Source organism: Enhydra lutris, unplaced genomic scaffold, assembly GCF_002288905.1.
Source record: "Enhydra lutris kenyoni isolate GAN:26980312 unplaced genomic scaffold, ASM228890v2 scaffoldscaffold8, whole genome shotgun sequence".
NCBI classification, from domain to species: domain Eukaryota; kingdom Metazoa; phylum Chordata; class Mammalia; order Carnivora; family Mustelidae; genus Enhydra; species Enhydra lutris.
In genome coordinates, this window is record NW_019154092.1 from 4204765 (window position 1) to 4218987 (window position 14223).

The 14223-nt window shown below is 37.4% G+C and overlaps 1 protein-coding gene across 1 annotated transcript in view; it reads left to right on the plus strand.

The window, feature by feature from the left end:
- LOC111142558 (family with sequence similarity 210 member A) overlaps positions 1 to 14223 on the plus strand; it is a 35823-nt gene that overhangs the window by 20091 nt on the left and 1509 nt on the right. Inside the window, exons 2-3 of the mRNA XM_022495827.1 lie at positions 4309 to 4825; positions 9516 to 9627. Coding sequence (XP_022351535.1) covers positions 4350 to 4825; positions 9516 to 9627 — 588 coding nt within the window. The 5' untranslated portion in view covers positions 4309 to 4349. The remainder of the gene's footprint in view (positions 1 to 4308; positions 4826 to 9515; positions 9628 to 14223) is intronic.

Below are 14223 nucleotides of genomic sequence, written 5' to 3' on the forward strand. Positions count from 1 at the left end.
CTTTACTCTTGACTACTATGTCTTCACCTTCTCTTTGCCTCAGAATTGCTGTGGAGAAGCTCCTAACTTTCACACATGTGTTAACTCCTTCTTCATGCCTGGTCTTGGAGTGGGTATTATTGGATTGATTGAGTACAGTTTCATGTAGTTTTCCAAGTTTTCTGTCAGAACCATCCTAGACAAGTGTTTATCCTCTGTAATCTCCTTTCAGCTCAGACACTGATCTTTAGCTGTTTCACTGTGAATAAGGGCAACAGACTACTTTGTTTACTTACAACCTTAGAATAATAATAACTTGTAACATTTCTGAGCACTTGCTATATATTCCTCATTTTCTAATTTTACATGTACATAGTTTAATCTCATAACAATCTTATGAAGTAGGTGATATTATTAAATCCCGTTTTACAAATTGGAAACCAAGGCACAGGGTGCTAATTAACTTGTCCAAATGGTACATAGTTTATTTTCAGGGTGTGAACTTGGCAGTCTGACCTTGGATTCCAGGCTCTCAGTTTTTAAATTCTACTGCCTGCTCATGAAAATTACTCATGACAGAATCAGGCTTTACTTAGAAATTATTCGTAATGCCCCAACCATACAGGGTAGAGTTTGTATACTGAGAATTAGGCACCATTAATCATATGCCAGCCACTTGCCCTGTTAAAGACTTTTATGACATAATGCTAAAGTGGAAAAGGATAGCCACAACAAGCAATGTAATCTTGTCACTTCACTTGAGTCTAGTAATGCATTTCATCATTTATTTCCATAACTGAAGCATTAAGCAGTTTAGAACACTGCCTCATCTACACATATGAAAATTTCAAACTGCCGAGGCAGGAAAATAACAGGCAACTTTTGGTATAAGCTACGTCTCACGATTTAAAAAATGTATTATTGAAATTACTGTATTTCACTGGAAGAAATTGAGGTTTAAGTTGTTCATCACTCCAGATCTCCATTTATATCAGAAATAGAGGCCTGTTCATTCATACCTTCTTCAGGTCTACTCATCCTGCCCACGTATAACAAATTCAATCTAAGTAGAGTTCATGAGGAATGACACCTCCACCATTGACCAATAACCAAAAACTTTTATCTTTAATCGAAAAGATGAGCAGACTGATAAAATCCAGAAATGGAAGCTGCCAATGAGCTGAAGCCATTATACACAATGCTAGCTGTGAGGCCTGGGTTTTATTTTTCCTGAAGCCTGCTTAATCCAGAATATGTATGATATTAATCAGTCTGTACTTACCATTTACTTTTACTTGAATTCATCTGAGGGTTTGTTCCCTGAAATCTAATGTCTTACTGTGTATGTCAACAGTATTATGATTGATTACCTTTGGAAGTCTTGGGTTGTACTGTCAAACATTGCGGTCATTGTCCATATGTTGTCATTAAAATTAGTTTTAATTTTTATTTTTAATTTAAAAGTTAACTTTAAGTTCCAGGTTAATTTCTTGGGCCTTATGTTTCCATAGGGCACTTTTATCATGTGTCTTATATATCTTAGTCTACTGAAAATTGGCACAGTTTCTTTCTTCCAGAAGTGGCCATATAGCTTAATGACTAAGTTTGAATACCCGCTTCTCCACTCACCAGTTGAGTGTATTTCCTCTTTGTGTTTCAGTGTCCTCGACTGTGAAATGGTGACAGTAGTCCCTCCTTCATAAGATTTATAACACCTACTACATAATAGGGGCTCAAAAACGTCTTACAGTGATGATGGTGGATAACAGCATTGACACCACATTGCTTCTGGCACTGAAGCCATTTGCTGGGCCTAGAGAAATGACCCTCAAATTCATATTGAGAGGTGTGACCTCGCTGTACAGGAAGGATTCTGATTCGTTAGGTCTGGATGGAGACCAGGAATCTGGTTTTTCAAACAACCTTTGCTTTCCCTCAGTATCCCTAAGCTGCCATGATTCTGATGCATAGCCAGTTTTGGAAACCACTAGCCCAGAGATTCGTTTCTAAAGAAACCAAGATAAATATCAGCTCAATAGGTAATATAGGGGTGACTCTTGTAAACCTGTTACGTGAAGTGAAAGAAGCCATTCACAAGAGACCACATACTATGATTCTATTTAAATGAAATATCCAGAATAGATAAATATAGAGAGACAGAGAATAGTTTAGTGGTTGCCTGGGGCCAGGAGGGGGAGGGAATGATGAGTGATTGCTCATGGATATGGGATTTCTTTCTGGTGATGAAAATGGTCTAAGACTGTGGGGATAGTTTTACAACTGTGAATATACTATAAGTCATTGAATTCTACAGCTTAATTGAGGGAAATCTATGTTTTCAAATAAATATTTCAATAAGTATTTTTTTCAGTAGTCAATTAGAATTGAGAGAGGATAATTTTTTTTTTTTTAATGGGAGGGGGTAGTTGGAGAAACTAGGGGAAAGGGCTCAAACTGGATGCCTGGAAAGAGGCTTTTTTTTTTTTTTTAAATTTTTTTTCCTTTAATTTATTCACAAACACAAACATATAATAATCTAATTATCTGAAAGCCTTCTGGGAACTTCCTCTCCTGGAAAACTGCCTTGTAAAGGAAATAGGTTTAAAAGAAAAAAAGACTTTTGAGTTCAGAAAACACCTGCATTAAAGCCATGGACAGGAATAATTCAAAGATAATGGTGCTGGAGAAAATCCTCAAAATAAATGCAACTAAAATAGAGACCAGAGATTCATGGTAAAATACTTGAAAGGTATTTTTTGTAAAAAATGAAGCCAAATGTTATATTGGACAAATTTTAGGTTATAATCCCAATGCAGTTAATTCTTAGAATAAATAACCAATTGATGTTTCTTCCCCCTTGGAATAGACATAGCATAGATTTGTAGGAAATAAACAGCATAGGCATGGATTGTAACAAAGGACCATGTAAAAATGGACCAAAGGACCATGTTTTTTTTTTGTAAAAAAAAAAAAAAACATTTTTACTTAATATTTGACTTTCACAACAAATAAGTCAGTTTTGTAAAAGTAATTAAGTACTTAATCACTTTTCTCTGTGGCCTTTCTTAGTCATTTAATATTTAAGTCATTACTTAAAGGACCTGTTATCATTCCTTCGGTTTTTCTTTTTGGTTGTTAACTGGTCTGATTCTTAAAATTGTTTCTTGTCATTAACTTTGCTTTTCATTGCAGCAATCTCCAGTATCACCTTTAAATGTTTCCTGGGAGCCTTTTATTGCAAGATGTGCAGTTTCTTTTCATAATTTATTTGCATTGTGTTGTTGGATTATCTGTGAGAGCCTGATAAGAGCTAATGTTACCTATTATTTAGGGAGGAGTGAGTCAGAGGATTAATTTTATATGGGGACAATTCATTATGGATATTTTTATATAATGACAGACAGCTTTGTACCCCAGATAGCAAATATTCATTAAAATGGAGTACCCATATTTATTGGATTGCTAAGTTATTGGGGTGCTAACTCATATGCTGTTGACTAGTGTACAGTTTAAAAAACGAAAACACCTATTCACAATGTAGGAGAAGCGGTAAGGTAGCTGATGGGGTATGCACACCATAATTCCGTTTTAGTAGTGAGAAAACCTGCACCTAGAGAAGCTAAGTAATTTGCTCAAAACAATACCGCAGTTGGGTCTGTCTTATTCCAAAGTTTGTATTCTTTTAAAATAACATTATACTGTCTTTTGACAAAAAGTTTAGCTACCTGAAAAAGTTTGTCTCCTCACCAGCCAAAAATATATGTGATTTACAATTTTACATAATTTAGTCGAAAGGCATTATAGAAAAAAAGGTACTTGTATCAACTACTTGTCAGAATTTAACAGTTGTAATAATAACTTAGTTGATGCTTGTTAGTAGACATACAAAGCATGTCTACATCAGAAATTTCATGTTTTATGTAACAACCCTGTGAAGTAATCCTCATTTTACTAGTAAACTTGGGCTTAAGTTTTAAAGTCAGTTATATGAGGGCCCAGGTTTTTTTGCTTCTAGATCTGTTTTTCCATTATGCTACACAGCTTACTTGTAGAATAACAGAAGCCCTACAAACATCCCTTTTGTAGCAATGAAATACCCTCAGAATATTACCCTTAGTGATATCTGTTGGAATGGTTTATTATATCATATTTAAATATATTTTAGTAACATTTTAAAATTGTGGTATGTTCAAACTATACACCTTAACATTAATTTCTATAGATTTGATGGCAGTGTCTGTCCTTTACTTCCTAATAGTTAATTATTTATTTTTAAGTGATTGATTTAAAATGGAAATTGGTATAATCTAATTTTTTTTTTTAATCTAGTCTCTCTAGAAGCTGAAATCCATCAATCACTGTTCTTCAAAATGCAATGGAATGTACCAAGGTCTGTATTCCGACTGGCACATAGGACATGCGTGGAACCATATAAAGCCAGTCTTTTTGGACACTGTCAAAACATGAAGGGACCATTACATTTGTATAAAGCTGAATCCAGAGTAGTTTTGGTACAGGACCCTCAAAAACGATGGCTGCATTTATCTGCTGTCCCGTGTGTTGCAAAGGAAAGGAAGCCATTCACTGCTCATCCACCCCAGCCGGGAGTCCTTCGCCATAAACAGTGGGAGCAAGATATTTTATCCAAGAGGGTTATGTCATCCAGTGCCACCTCCCCAGGAACTCCTTCAGAAAAAAAGGAAGAACCTGATCCTTTGCAAGACAAATCTATTAGCCTTTATCAACGATTTAAGAAAACATTTAGACAATATGGAAAAGTTTTGATTCCAGTGCATCTAATAACTTCTGGTGTTTGGTTTGGAACATTTTATTATGCAGCCATAAAGTAAGTTTTTGCTTGGGTTGAGCACCTCTCCCTGCTTTATCAGAATGTTAATCTTCTTAATTGTAGTAATCAAAGCCTTAAATAGTTTTTTAAATGCTTTAATGTCTTTAACTGTTGAGTGTGACTGCTTTTCATAACTGTTTTTGAGGTTTTCATAGGTAAATTTGCTTGCCGTTCATAGCAGGCGTTATATGAAAATGTTAAACTGTACCATCTCATTTAATCCTCACAACTCTATGAAGTAGGTAGTGTAATTATTCCCATTATATTGATGAGATTAAGGAAGAATAAGTCAAAACAACTTAGCTTTTTCCCAGATATTTTGGAGTCTTATTTCAAAGCCTCTGCTGTACATCACTATGCTTGTCTGTCAACATTTAACATGGCACAGAAATAAAATAAGAGATTTCGGAAATTTGACAGCACTGTTGAGTTCTATACTTATGTATTTCTTACAGGGTTCATGAATGTAAAAAGATAACTAATTACTTTGCCCTATATATGATTTTGGTGGGAAATTAGTATCATGTTCTTTGCCAAAGCCTGCCTAATATCTGTTACAGATACCAAAACGAACAAATTGCAGGCTCATGTTTTAGTGTTACCCACGGCTGATAATGTGTCAAGGTAAGGTCTTTTGTTCTCATCAGAAGTTGATTTGTTGGACACTTAAAAAATTGAGCATAGATCTCATGTTAGGTGTTCTTATCACAACTAAAATAAACTTCCAAAAAATAATACCTTCAGGCTGGGCCCACCAAATATCTAAATGCACAGAATATCTAACACAGAATATCTAATGCACCTTTTTTTTGTTAGATACTCCTTCTTTCTTTTAAGGTAAGTTTATTATTTATAATGTTTTAGGAGCAGGGTACACATTGAAACAGATCCCAATGATTTCCAGTTTGTTTCTGCCACTAGCAATGAAGGCGTTCCGACGTCTGCCTATTCCTTTGAATGTGCCCTGTGGGCTTTTCTTGTGTTAGCCTGGGCATGACAGAGCTGAGTGAGCTCACCATCCTGAGCACAGTGAAATGGCACAGTGAACCCCACTTTGAGTTTTAGTAAACTCAATCCTTATGGGGCTAGAATTATTTTATTCTTTCCAGAAGTCCATCGATTTTCAGTGTTTGGTTATATTTAATGGCTTGATAGATTAATAAGATATTTTAGTTTTGCATGTAAGACTCACTCCTTGGGAAAACGTTATTTTTTACTAAATTAAAAGATAATGAAATGGAGACTTATTCTTGGAAAACATGGGGATTAGAAGTGTTTCTTTACAAAAGTTCTGAAAGGATTTTTTAGCTTGTGTGGTTGATGCTGTTCTGATTCTCTTCACATCTATTTCTCCCATTTTCTTCCTAATCAGTTATACCCTTCTTCGTTACGTATCCTTATCCTTTAAGAATTTTGTCTTTCTCTTTATAAATAACTTGGCATTTGGGGACTATCATTTGTAATGGCCTGAAAGAGCCTCTCTGTACATTTCCCCCACGGTATACCCATTACATACAATTTGTTTGCATCTGTTGGTCAGCGTGTGTATCTGTACTTGGTAGGTGTGGGGGAGGGAGAGAAGATCCAGCAGTCACAGAAAATGCAACAAAAAAACTTAAGTGTTTAGGCTGCTGGGGAAAAAAAAAAAAAGAATTGTCCCTTTCTTTACAGAAGATCCTTGTATATGTACACTTTATGGATTATCTTTTTCATTAATGACATTTTTCTGCACATGTATAATATTTATAGAAGTCTTCAAGACTGCCCTTAGTGAGGCGCCTGAGTGGCTCAGTCGGTTAAGCGGCTGCCTTCGGCCCAGGTCATGATCACAGGGTCCTAGGTTTGAGCTCTGCATTGGGTTCAATGCTCCTTTTGCCCTTTCTCTCTGACACAACCTTGTAGAGATCTTAAATCTGACCAGAAGTTCTCTGTTTGATAACTTGTAGCTTTGTGATGATGGTTTTGTTCCTGTAGTTAGATGCCTTGTGTTTTAGGCCTCAGGTTTCTAAAGTTACAGATCCATTCTGAGGCAAAATGCTGCCTGATTTTTACGGCATTGTATTCTTACTGTGAATGTACTTTTTTCCTTGTGTATTTCTGCATCAGTTGAAACGTCATAGAGCTGGCATTTGTAAAGCACAGATTTCTGTGAGGCCATGGAAGCTTCAGAGTAAAAAGTGACAAGTGGATATTACTGTTGAAATGAGTCCCTCACTAGTGTTTCATATTTAGCAATTCCAAAGGAAATGGAAGTTATTATTACTTTAAAATAGTCAAATCATCAAATCAGTATTTTAGAAATAAATAGAACCAGGGTACTTGGGGTGGCTCAGTTGATTAAGCATCTGACTCTTGATTTCAGCTCAGGTCATGATCTTGGGGTTGTGAGATCGAGCCCCACGTGCAGCTCCGTGCTCAGTTGGGAATCTGCTTGAGATTCTTTCCCTCTGCCCCTGCCTTCCCGGCACATGCTCATGTGCTCTCTCCCCCTCTTTCTAAAATACAAAAATCACTAAAATAAAGAACTAGAACCAGTTGTTTGCTTCTTTATTTTGTAAAAGATACTTGTGCAAGGTGTCTGAGGTAATTATTTGGTTTTTATGATAGTTCTTTTTTTTTTTTCTAAATCACTCAGTTTTATCTAATTTTTGGCCAAATGTTTGTCTTTTGTTTCCCCTTCATGATTGCTTTTAAATTACACACTGGGCTAGGAAATGAGTGATAAAATAATTTTATGATTGTATTCGTTGTAGAAGATATAATTAGCATATCGTGGTAAGATATTAATGGTGCATAGTGACTTGATTAGACCCATAGAATAGCTAAGTCCTAGTACTACTAAGTTTTGCTTTAATGGGATTCTGTTGTTATCTAAGAGACTTGAAAAGGAACTTATGGTGGAGAAAGAAGAAACCAGGTTGGATTTACAGTCAATTTTGTAATTTTTAACTTTTTAAAGATCCTTCAGTTACCTGCTTTCCTTTCGTGGATGGCAGGTAATTTTCCTTAATGATGATCAGCCATATGTTCTTGAGAGTAGTCCCTGATTTCAGAGTATTATAGTGAAATCATAGAGGGACAACATCCCCAATTAACAGGTTTTTTTAATATTAAAAATAAATTGATTTGCTAGCTATTATGTTATACAGAATACAGCGATCTATAATAAAAATGGATCTAGGTAATTCCCTTTCTTAATTACAAAGAGAAGGAGCACCTATACAGAGACATGCCCTGTAGACCCTCTTCTAACCGTGAGTCACACATACACCAGCTGTGGGACAGACTGACATCATGTGGCTTCTGTTGTGATACACTGAGACAGAATTAACTGTACAGTTTTCCTGTTTAAAAACATTTACCTGAACCTGATCAGGAGGGAAAAAACAGACAAATCCAAATGGAGGGGTATTCTCCCTTGCTAACTGGTCTGGAAACTTCAAAAATCTCAGTGTCAAAGATGTCATGCCCTCCTTCTCAAAAAAGTTCTGAGGATCACTTCTAGAGGAAAGGAGACTGGAAAGAAATGACAGGATAGTGACAAGGGACATACTGGCATGAACAATTCAGGAAATTTTAATATTAAATAATATATTATGTATTAACTGTATACTCTTGTGTATGTTAAATTTCCTGAATATGGGGGCACCTGGGTGGTGTAGTCAGTTAAGCATCTGACTCTTGGTTTCAGCTCAGGTTGTGATCTCAGGCTCATGCTAAGACTTCCTGTGCCCCTCTCCCCCATCCCCCCCTTTTTAAAAATTTAATAAATCTTTAAAAAAATTCCCAAATATGATAGTTATCTTTATGTAGGAAAAGCACAGAACAAGAATCTTGTTCTGAGTGACGGGTGAAGGGTTAGTGTCTGTAAGACAACACACAGTGATAAAGGGAGAGAGTATGAGAGCACATGCCAGGATAGCTAAATGTTGATAATCATGGAAACTAAAAATAAATTAGGGCTTAACAGTTCATATTAGAGACTTTTCTTTGCCTTCTCTCCCTCCATCCAAAAATTTGTTGCAGTTTATGGTAATTGCTTCTTCACCTGCCTGCTAAGCCTGCTAATAGAATAGAGACATCCGTTTTGAATAATTGAAGTTTTCATCAAACCCATAGAATCATTTATTCTTTGTATAATAACACAATAAGTACTGTTATAATGTTGGTTTTACAGCAGTATAGTTTGACATGTAATTTTAGAGGTGAAAAGCTTAGGTCTTGAAGTTTGAATTGGAGCATTCTGAAAAAGTAGCGTTTGGTTGGGGAAATGAAGACCAAGTAAATCATTCTGGTCATTCCTTCTCTTTTGTCATTTAAAGCCATTAATTTTACTCTGCTAGATCCTTCTATTTTTATATATATGGTAATTAGGGATATACGTCCATGTGCAGAAGCGAAGCAGAAGCTGCAAACAGTAAGATACAGTGTAACATTGATGTTTCTGTACTTTTTCTTCTAGAGTTAAATCACAGTTCTTGACAATGCATAAGTGACCTTTAAACAAAATTTGTTTTGGTGTTTTCAGAAAACTTTTTGGAAATATTTATCCCTTCAAGTTTGTGTGTATACATACATAATTGTGTGTGTGTGTGTGTGTGTGTGTGTGTGTGTGTGTGTGTATATGTTACTTTGTTTCTTAGAGGGGTGATGTATAAATATATAAATCATTTTGTTTCTTTCTTAGAGGGGTGAATGTCGTTCCTTTTCTAGAATTCATTGGGTTACCTGACAGCATAGTAAGCATTCTGAAAAATTCCCAGAGTGGAAATGCACTAACAGCATATGCCTTGTTTAAGGTAAGTACTGTTATAAATGAGTTGCTCTTCACACTTAAAACAGTAACAGGCTCAGTTCCTCATAAAACTCCATGTTAGTTCCCAGTAGTAATTTTTTGTGACCTAAAATACCACATAAAGTACCATAGTCTAATGGCTAAAGTTTATATTTTTTTAATTTAATTTAATTTTTTGGTGTGTGTTCCAAAATTCATTGTTTATGCACCACACCCAGTTTATATTTTTTTAAGTTTAAAGTTTCTTTAAGTTATTTAAGAATAACTAAAATTTAAACTTGTTTAAATTTTAAGAATAACTAAAATGATGGTTTAGAAAGAAGTGATCATTCCTAACCTGCTGTGATGAGACAAATATGAGACTTCTGAATTTCTGGAAGTCATCTTTTTGACATTTCTCCCACTTACGGCATCTTAATTTTCCTTATTCAGAGATCCATGACTTGTTGGTTATATTTAGTATTTATTTTACTGTTTATACTAATTCATCTACTTGGTAAGTCAAATAGTAAAGCTTAGTTCAGATTGTTTTATGGGATAAACCATAGACTCAGTAGCTGTTACATAGGTTTCATTTTAGAAGTTTGTCCACTATAGCTGTTCTCTGGAGTTGAGATACTGACATCTTTATAAGCAGTTTCTACATCTATGGGTCTTTCTTTTAGAAGAGGAGACTCACTATAAATTGTGGATTTTAGCTATATTAATATTACTTTTCTCAGTTGACAAATAATTAATGAAGTTCTATATATCTTCATCCTAAGAAAGAAAACAGAAAACGTTTGGAAACTAGATTTTATTTTACTTTTGTTGTAAAAAAAATACTTAAAAGTATGGTTTTATAGTAGTACAGGTAACATTTTATTCTGTCATCCTCATTAAAATCCTCAGAAATCTTGAGAGATTTCTATTTTTATTTTGATTCTAACTAGAGGGCTAAAGCCTAAGTGCTGAGTTTTCAACATTAAAACTTAATAAATTTACGGGGCACCTGGGTGGCTCAGTGGGTTAAGCTGCTGCCTTCGGCTCAGGTCATGATCTCAGGGTCCTGGGATCGAGCCCCGCATCGGGCTCTCTGCTCAGCGGGGAGCCTGCTTCCTCCTCTCTCTCTGCCTGCCTCTCTGCCTGCTTGTGATCTCTCTCTGTCAAATAAATAAATAAAATCTTTAAAAAAAAAAAAACAATAAACTTACCAATTATCAAGTTTCTAGTTATAGTGGGTATAATTTACCTTAATAAGTCAAAGTATCATGACGATTTAAGCCATTTCCTTAATTATAATCACTCCTTATCCTATGCTCCCATAACATGTATGTAGCTCTTATAGTTCGTGTCATGGTCTGGGGTTAGTTTTGCAGGGCTTTTTTGTTTTTTTAACATTTGGTTTCTTTAGTGGATTTTAAGTGTTTAGGAATTCAAAGTCGTGTTCTATTTCTCTGTGTTTTCACTGCGCCTGATACTGTGCTTTGTAGGTGCATCAATGCTCAGTGCATGTTTCTCACGTGGGAATTGAAACAATGAACCTGTACATGTAGGTAGGTTAGTGTCAGCAGTGTTCCTTCTCACTCACTGTTCTCTGTGAGGTGGGAAATATGCAGGGGATTCTCCTGGGTATTTTCTGTCACCCATGGTTTCTCAGGTGGAGTAACAAACACTTGAGATTTATTGCTTCAATAAGGCAAAGCTTCAAAAAGAGGTGTGGCGAAGAGGGGAAAAACCACCTGCGGTGTGACCTTGTGACACTGACTAGCACACAGTCCTCAACCCCCTAGCACTGTCCTGGAAGTGTACCTTTGTTTGAATTGACAAAAATTTGTTGAACTCCTTCCTATTCTGTGCCAAGTGCCATTCTAGGTACTGGGAATACTGTAATTAAATAAAATGGTACAAAATACATGCCCTCATGGAACTTATAGTCTAGTAGTGGGAGGCAGTTAGATAAAGAAGGTAAAGTTAAAACACACACACCGGGGTGCCTGGGTGGCTCAGTGGGTTAAAGCCTCTGCCTTCAGCTCAGGTCATGATCTCAGGGTTCTGGGATCGAGCCCCACATCGGGCTCTCTGCTCAGCAGGGAGCTTGCTTCTCCCTCTCCCTCTGCCTGCCTCTCTGCCTACTTGTGATCTCTGTCAAATAAATAAATAAAATCTTAAAAAGGTGGGGGGGCACCTGGGTGGCTCAGTTGGTTAAGCAACTGCCTTTGGCTCAGGTCATGATCCCGGAGTACCAGGATCAAGTCCCGCATCAGGCTCCCAGCTCCATGGAGAGTCTGCTTCTCCTCTCTCATGCTTTCACTGTCTGTCTCTCAAATAAATAAATAAAATCTTTAAAACACAAACACACACACACACACACACACACACCATGGAGTTTAGGTGATGTTAAGTGCTAAGAAGAAAGAACAAACCAGCAAGTGTTAGAGCATTTTTTTTTCTTCTTATTTATTTATTTTTTTTCCAGAGGGAGGGTTTCCAGGAGGGAGGGAGTTAATCAGGCAGTTGTATGCAAGAAGAGCATTCAAGGTCAAGGAGGAGAAATGGGAGTATAGTGTCCTAAGGCTGCAGGGTACCTGGAGTATTGGAGGGAGCAGGGAGGATGCCAGTGTGGCTGGGATGAGTGAATGCCAAGAGGTAATAGAGCAGCCAGATGAGGGTGGCCTTATGGGCCATTATGAACACTCTGGCTTTTGCTCAGAAGAGATGAAAAGTCACTGGGCAGTTTTGAATATCTGACTTGTGTTTTAACAAAATCATTTTGGCTGCTATGTTGAGAACAGTCCATATTATATAGCTCAGCAAGGGTAAGAAGCCCAGAGATGGAGCAGGAGGGGTTATTGCAATGGTATGGGTAAGAGCTGGTAGTGGGACGACCCAGGTGGTAGCAGGAGAGCCTATAAGATGTAGGTGGCTTCTGGATGTGTTTTGAAGATGGAGCTGATGGACTTTTTTAATGGATTGAATATAAATTATGCAAGAGAAAGGAGTTGAAGCTATTGTGTATGTTTTTGGCTTGAGCAACTTTATTACGTTGCGGGGCACCTGGGTAGCTCAGTCATTGAGCTTCTAGCTCTTGGCAGCTCAGGTCATGATCTCGGATCATGGGATCAAGCCCCACGTCAGGCTCTGTGCTTGTGCGGTGGGGGTTTCCTGGTGGCTCAGTCCATTAAGTGTCTTACTCCTGACTTCAGTTTAGGTCATGATCTCAGGTTGATGAAATCAGGCCCCATGTGGAGCTCCCTGTTCAGCAGGGAGTCTGCTTGGGATTCTCCCTCTCCCTCTGTTCCCCCTCCCCCCCATGCTCTGATAAGTAAATGAAAGAATAGAGTTGCCATTTCCTGAGATGCAGACAGCTTTGAGAGGAGCAGGATTGGGGTGGGACCATTGAACATAATGAGATCAGTTTTGAACAGATGACATTTTGAGCTCCTATTAGACATGCAAGTGTAAATAAATTGGATGTTGTATATACTGGAATTTAGGGAGAAAAGGCTCAGTCTGGAAATCTAAGAATCATTAATGTACAGGTGGCACTACAGACTTGAAATTGGAGAAGACCACCAAGGGAATGAGGTAGGTGGAGGAGTACAGGGGCTCAATACTGCCGCACAGTGTTCAGAGGTAGGCAACAGGAAGAAGAATGGGGAGGAAGGAGTGTAAAGGGGCAGCCTCTGAAGTGGAAGGAAACCAGGGCAGTGGGGGCATGGCAGCCAGGCAGGACATGCTCCAAGGAGTAGAGGGGGAAGCTGTCTCCATAGTTCTGATGGCTCACAGGCCTCTTCAGTGACTGATGAGAGGTGGGCGTGAAGGCTTAGAGTAAATTAAGAGAAAATGAAGAGGGAAGGTGGAGATGGAGAGCATATGCAGCTCTTTCAAAGAGTTTTGGTACTGAATTTTAACACAGAAGCTATCAGAATGTGATAGAGTTGCGGTCCGCATTTGTGTTGCTCTTGGACCAGTTCATCTAGTATTCACCTGTGGTCCTTAAATCTCTGGTCAAAGTTAAACCTGTACGTGCCTGCACAGATTTATTTATTTATTTACTTTATTTATTTATTTATTTACTTACTTACTTTGCCTCATGGAAGTTCCCAGTTGGAATTCCAGACCCAGGGTGGGTTGTAATGAGAAGGTAGCATAAGGCCTGGAAAAGTCAAAGGGATTTGGAAGTGAAACTAAACTAAATTCAGTAAAGAATAAACATTTGGCCCATGTTTGCCTCTCACCATTTGAAGTAGTTTGGTTCCGGTTTAGTTCTACATGTGCAGTATCCACAGGTTAGCAGGGTTTATAAGGACGAAAAACGTATGTGTGTTTGTTGTTGGCCCTGAGCCATCTTTCTTATTTCCCACGTTGCCCGTCTCCAAGGTTCACTAGCACGTGGTTCCAGGCTTCAGTGCTTCTACTGGGAATATCCTGTAATCCTTGGCTCAGTGTCCAAGTGACAGGTGTTTGTAAAATGCGTTTATAGAAGAAGATCCCTTGCTAGGAGGGAAAACCATATAGGCTGTAACTATATTGGCCTGGTGAAGCAGTAAAGTAATTTATATTGTTTGGTTATTACTAAAAATTTAAATTTCACATTGTTTTTGCTAAGACGATAGGC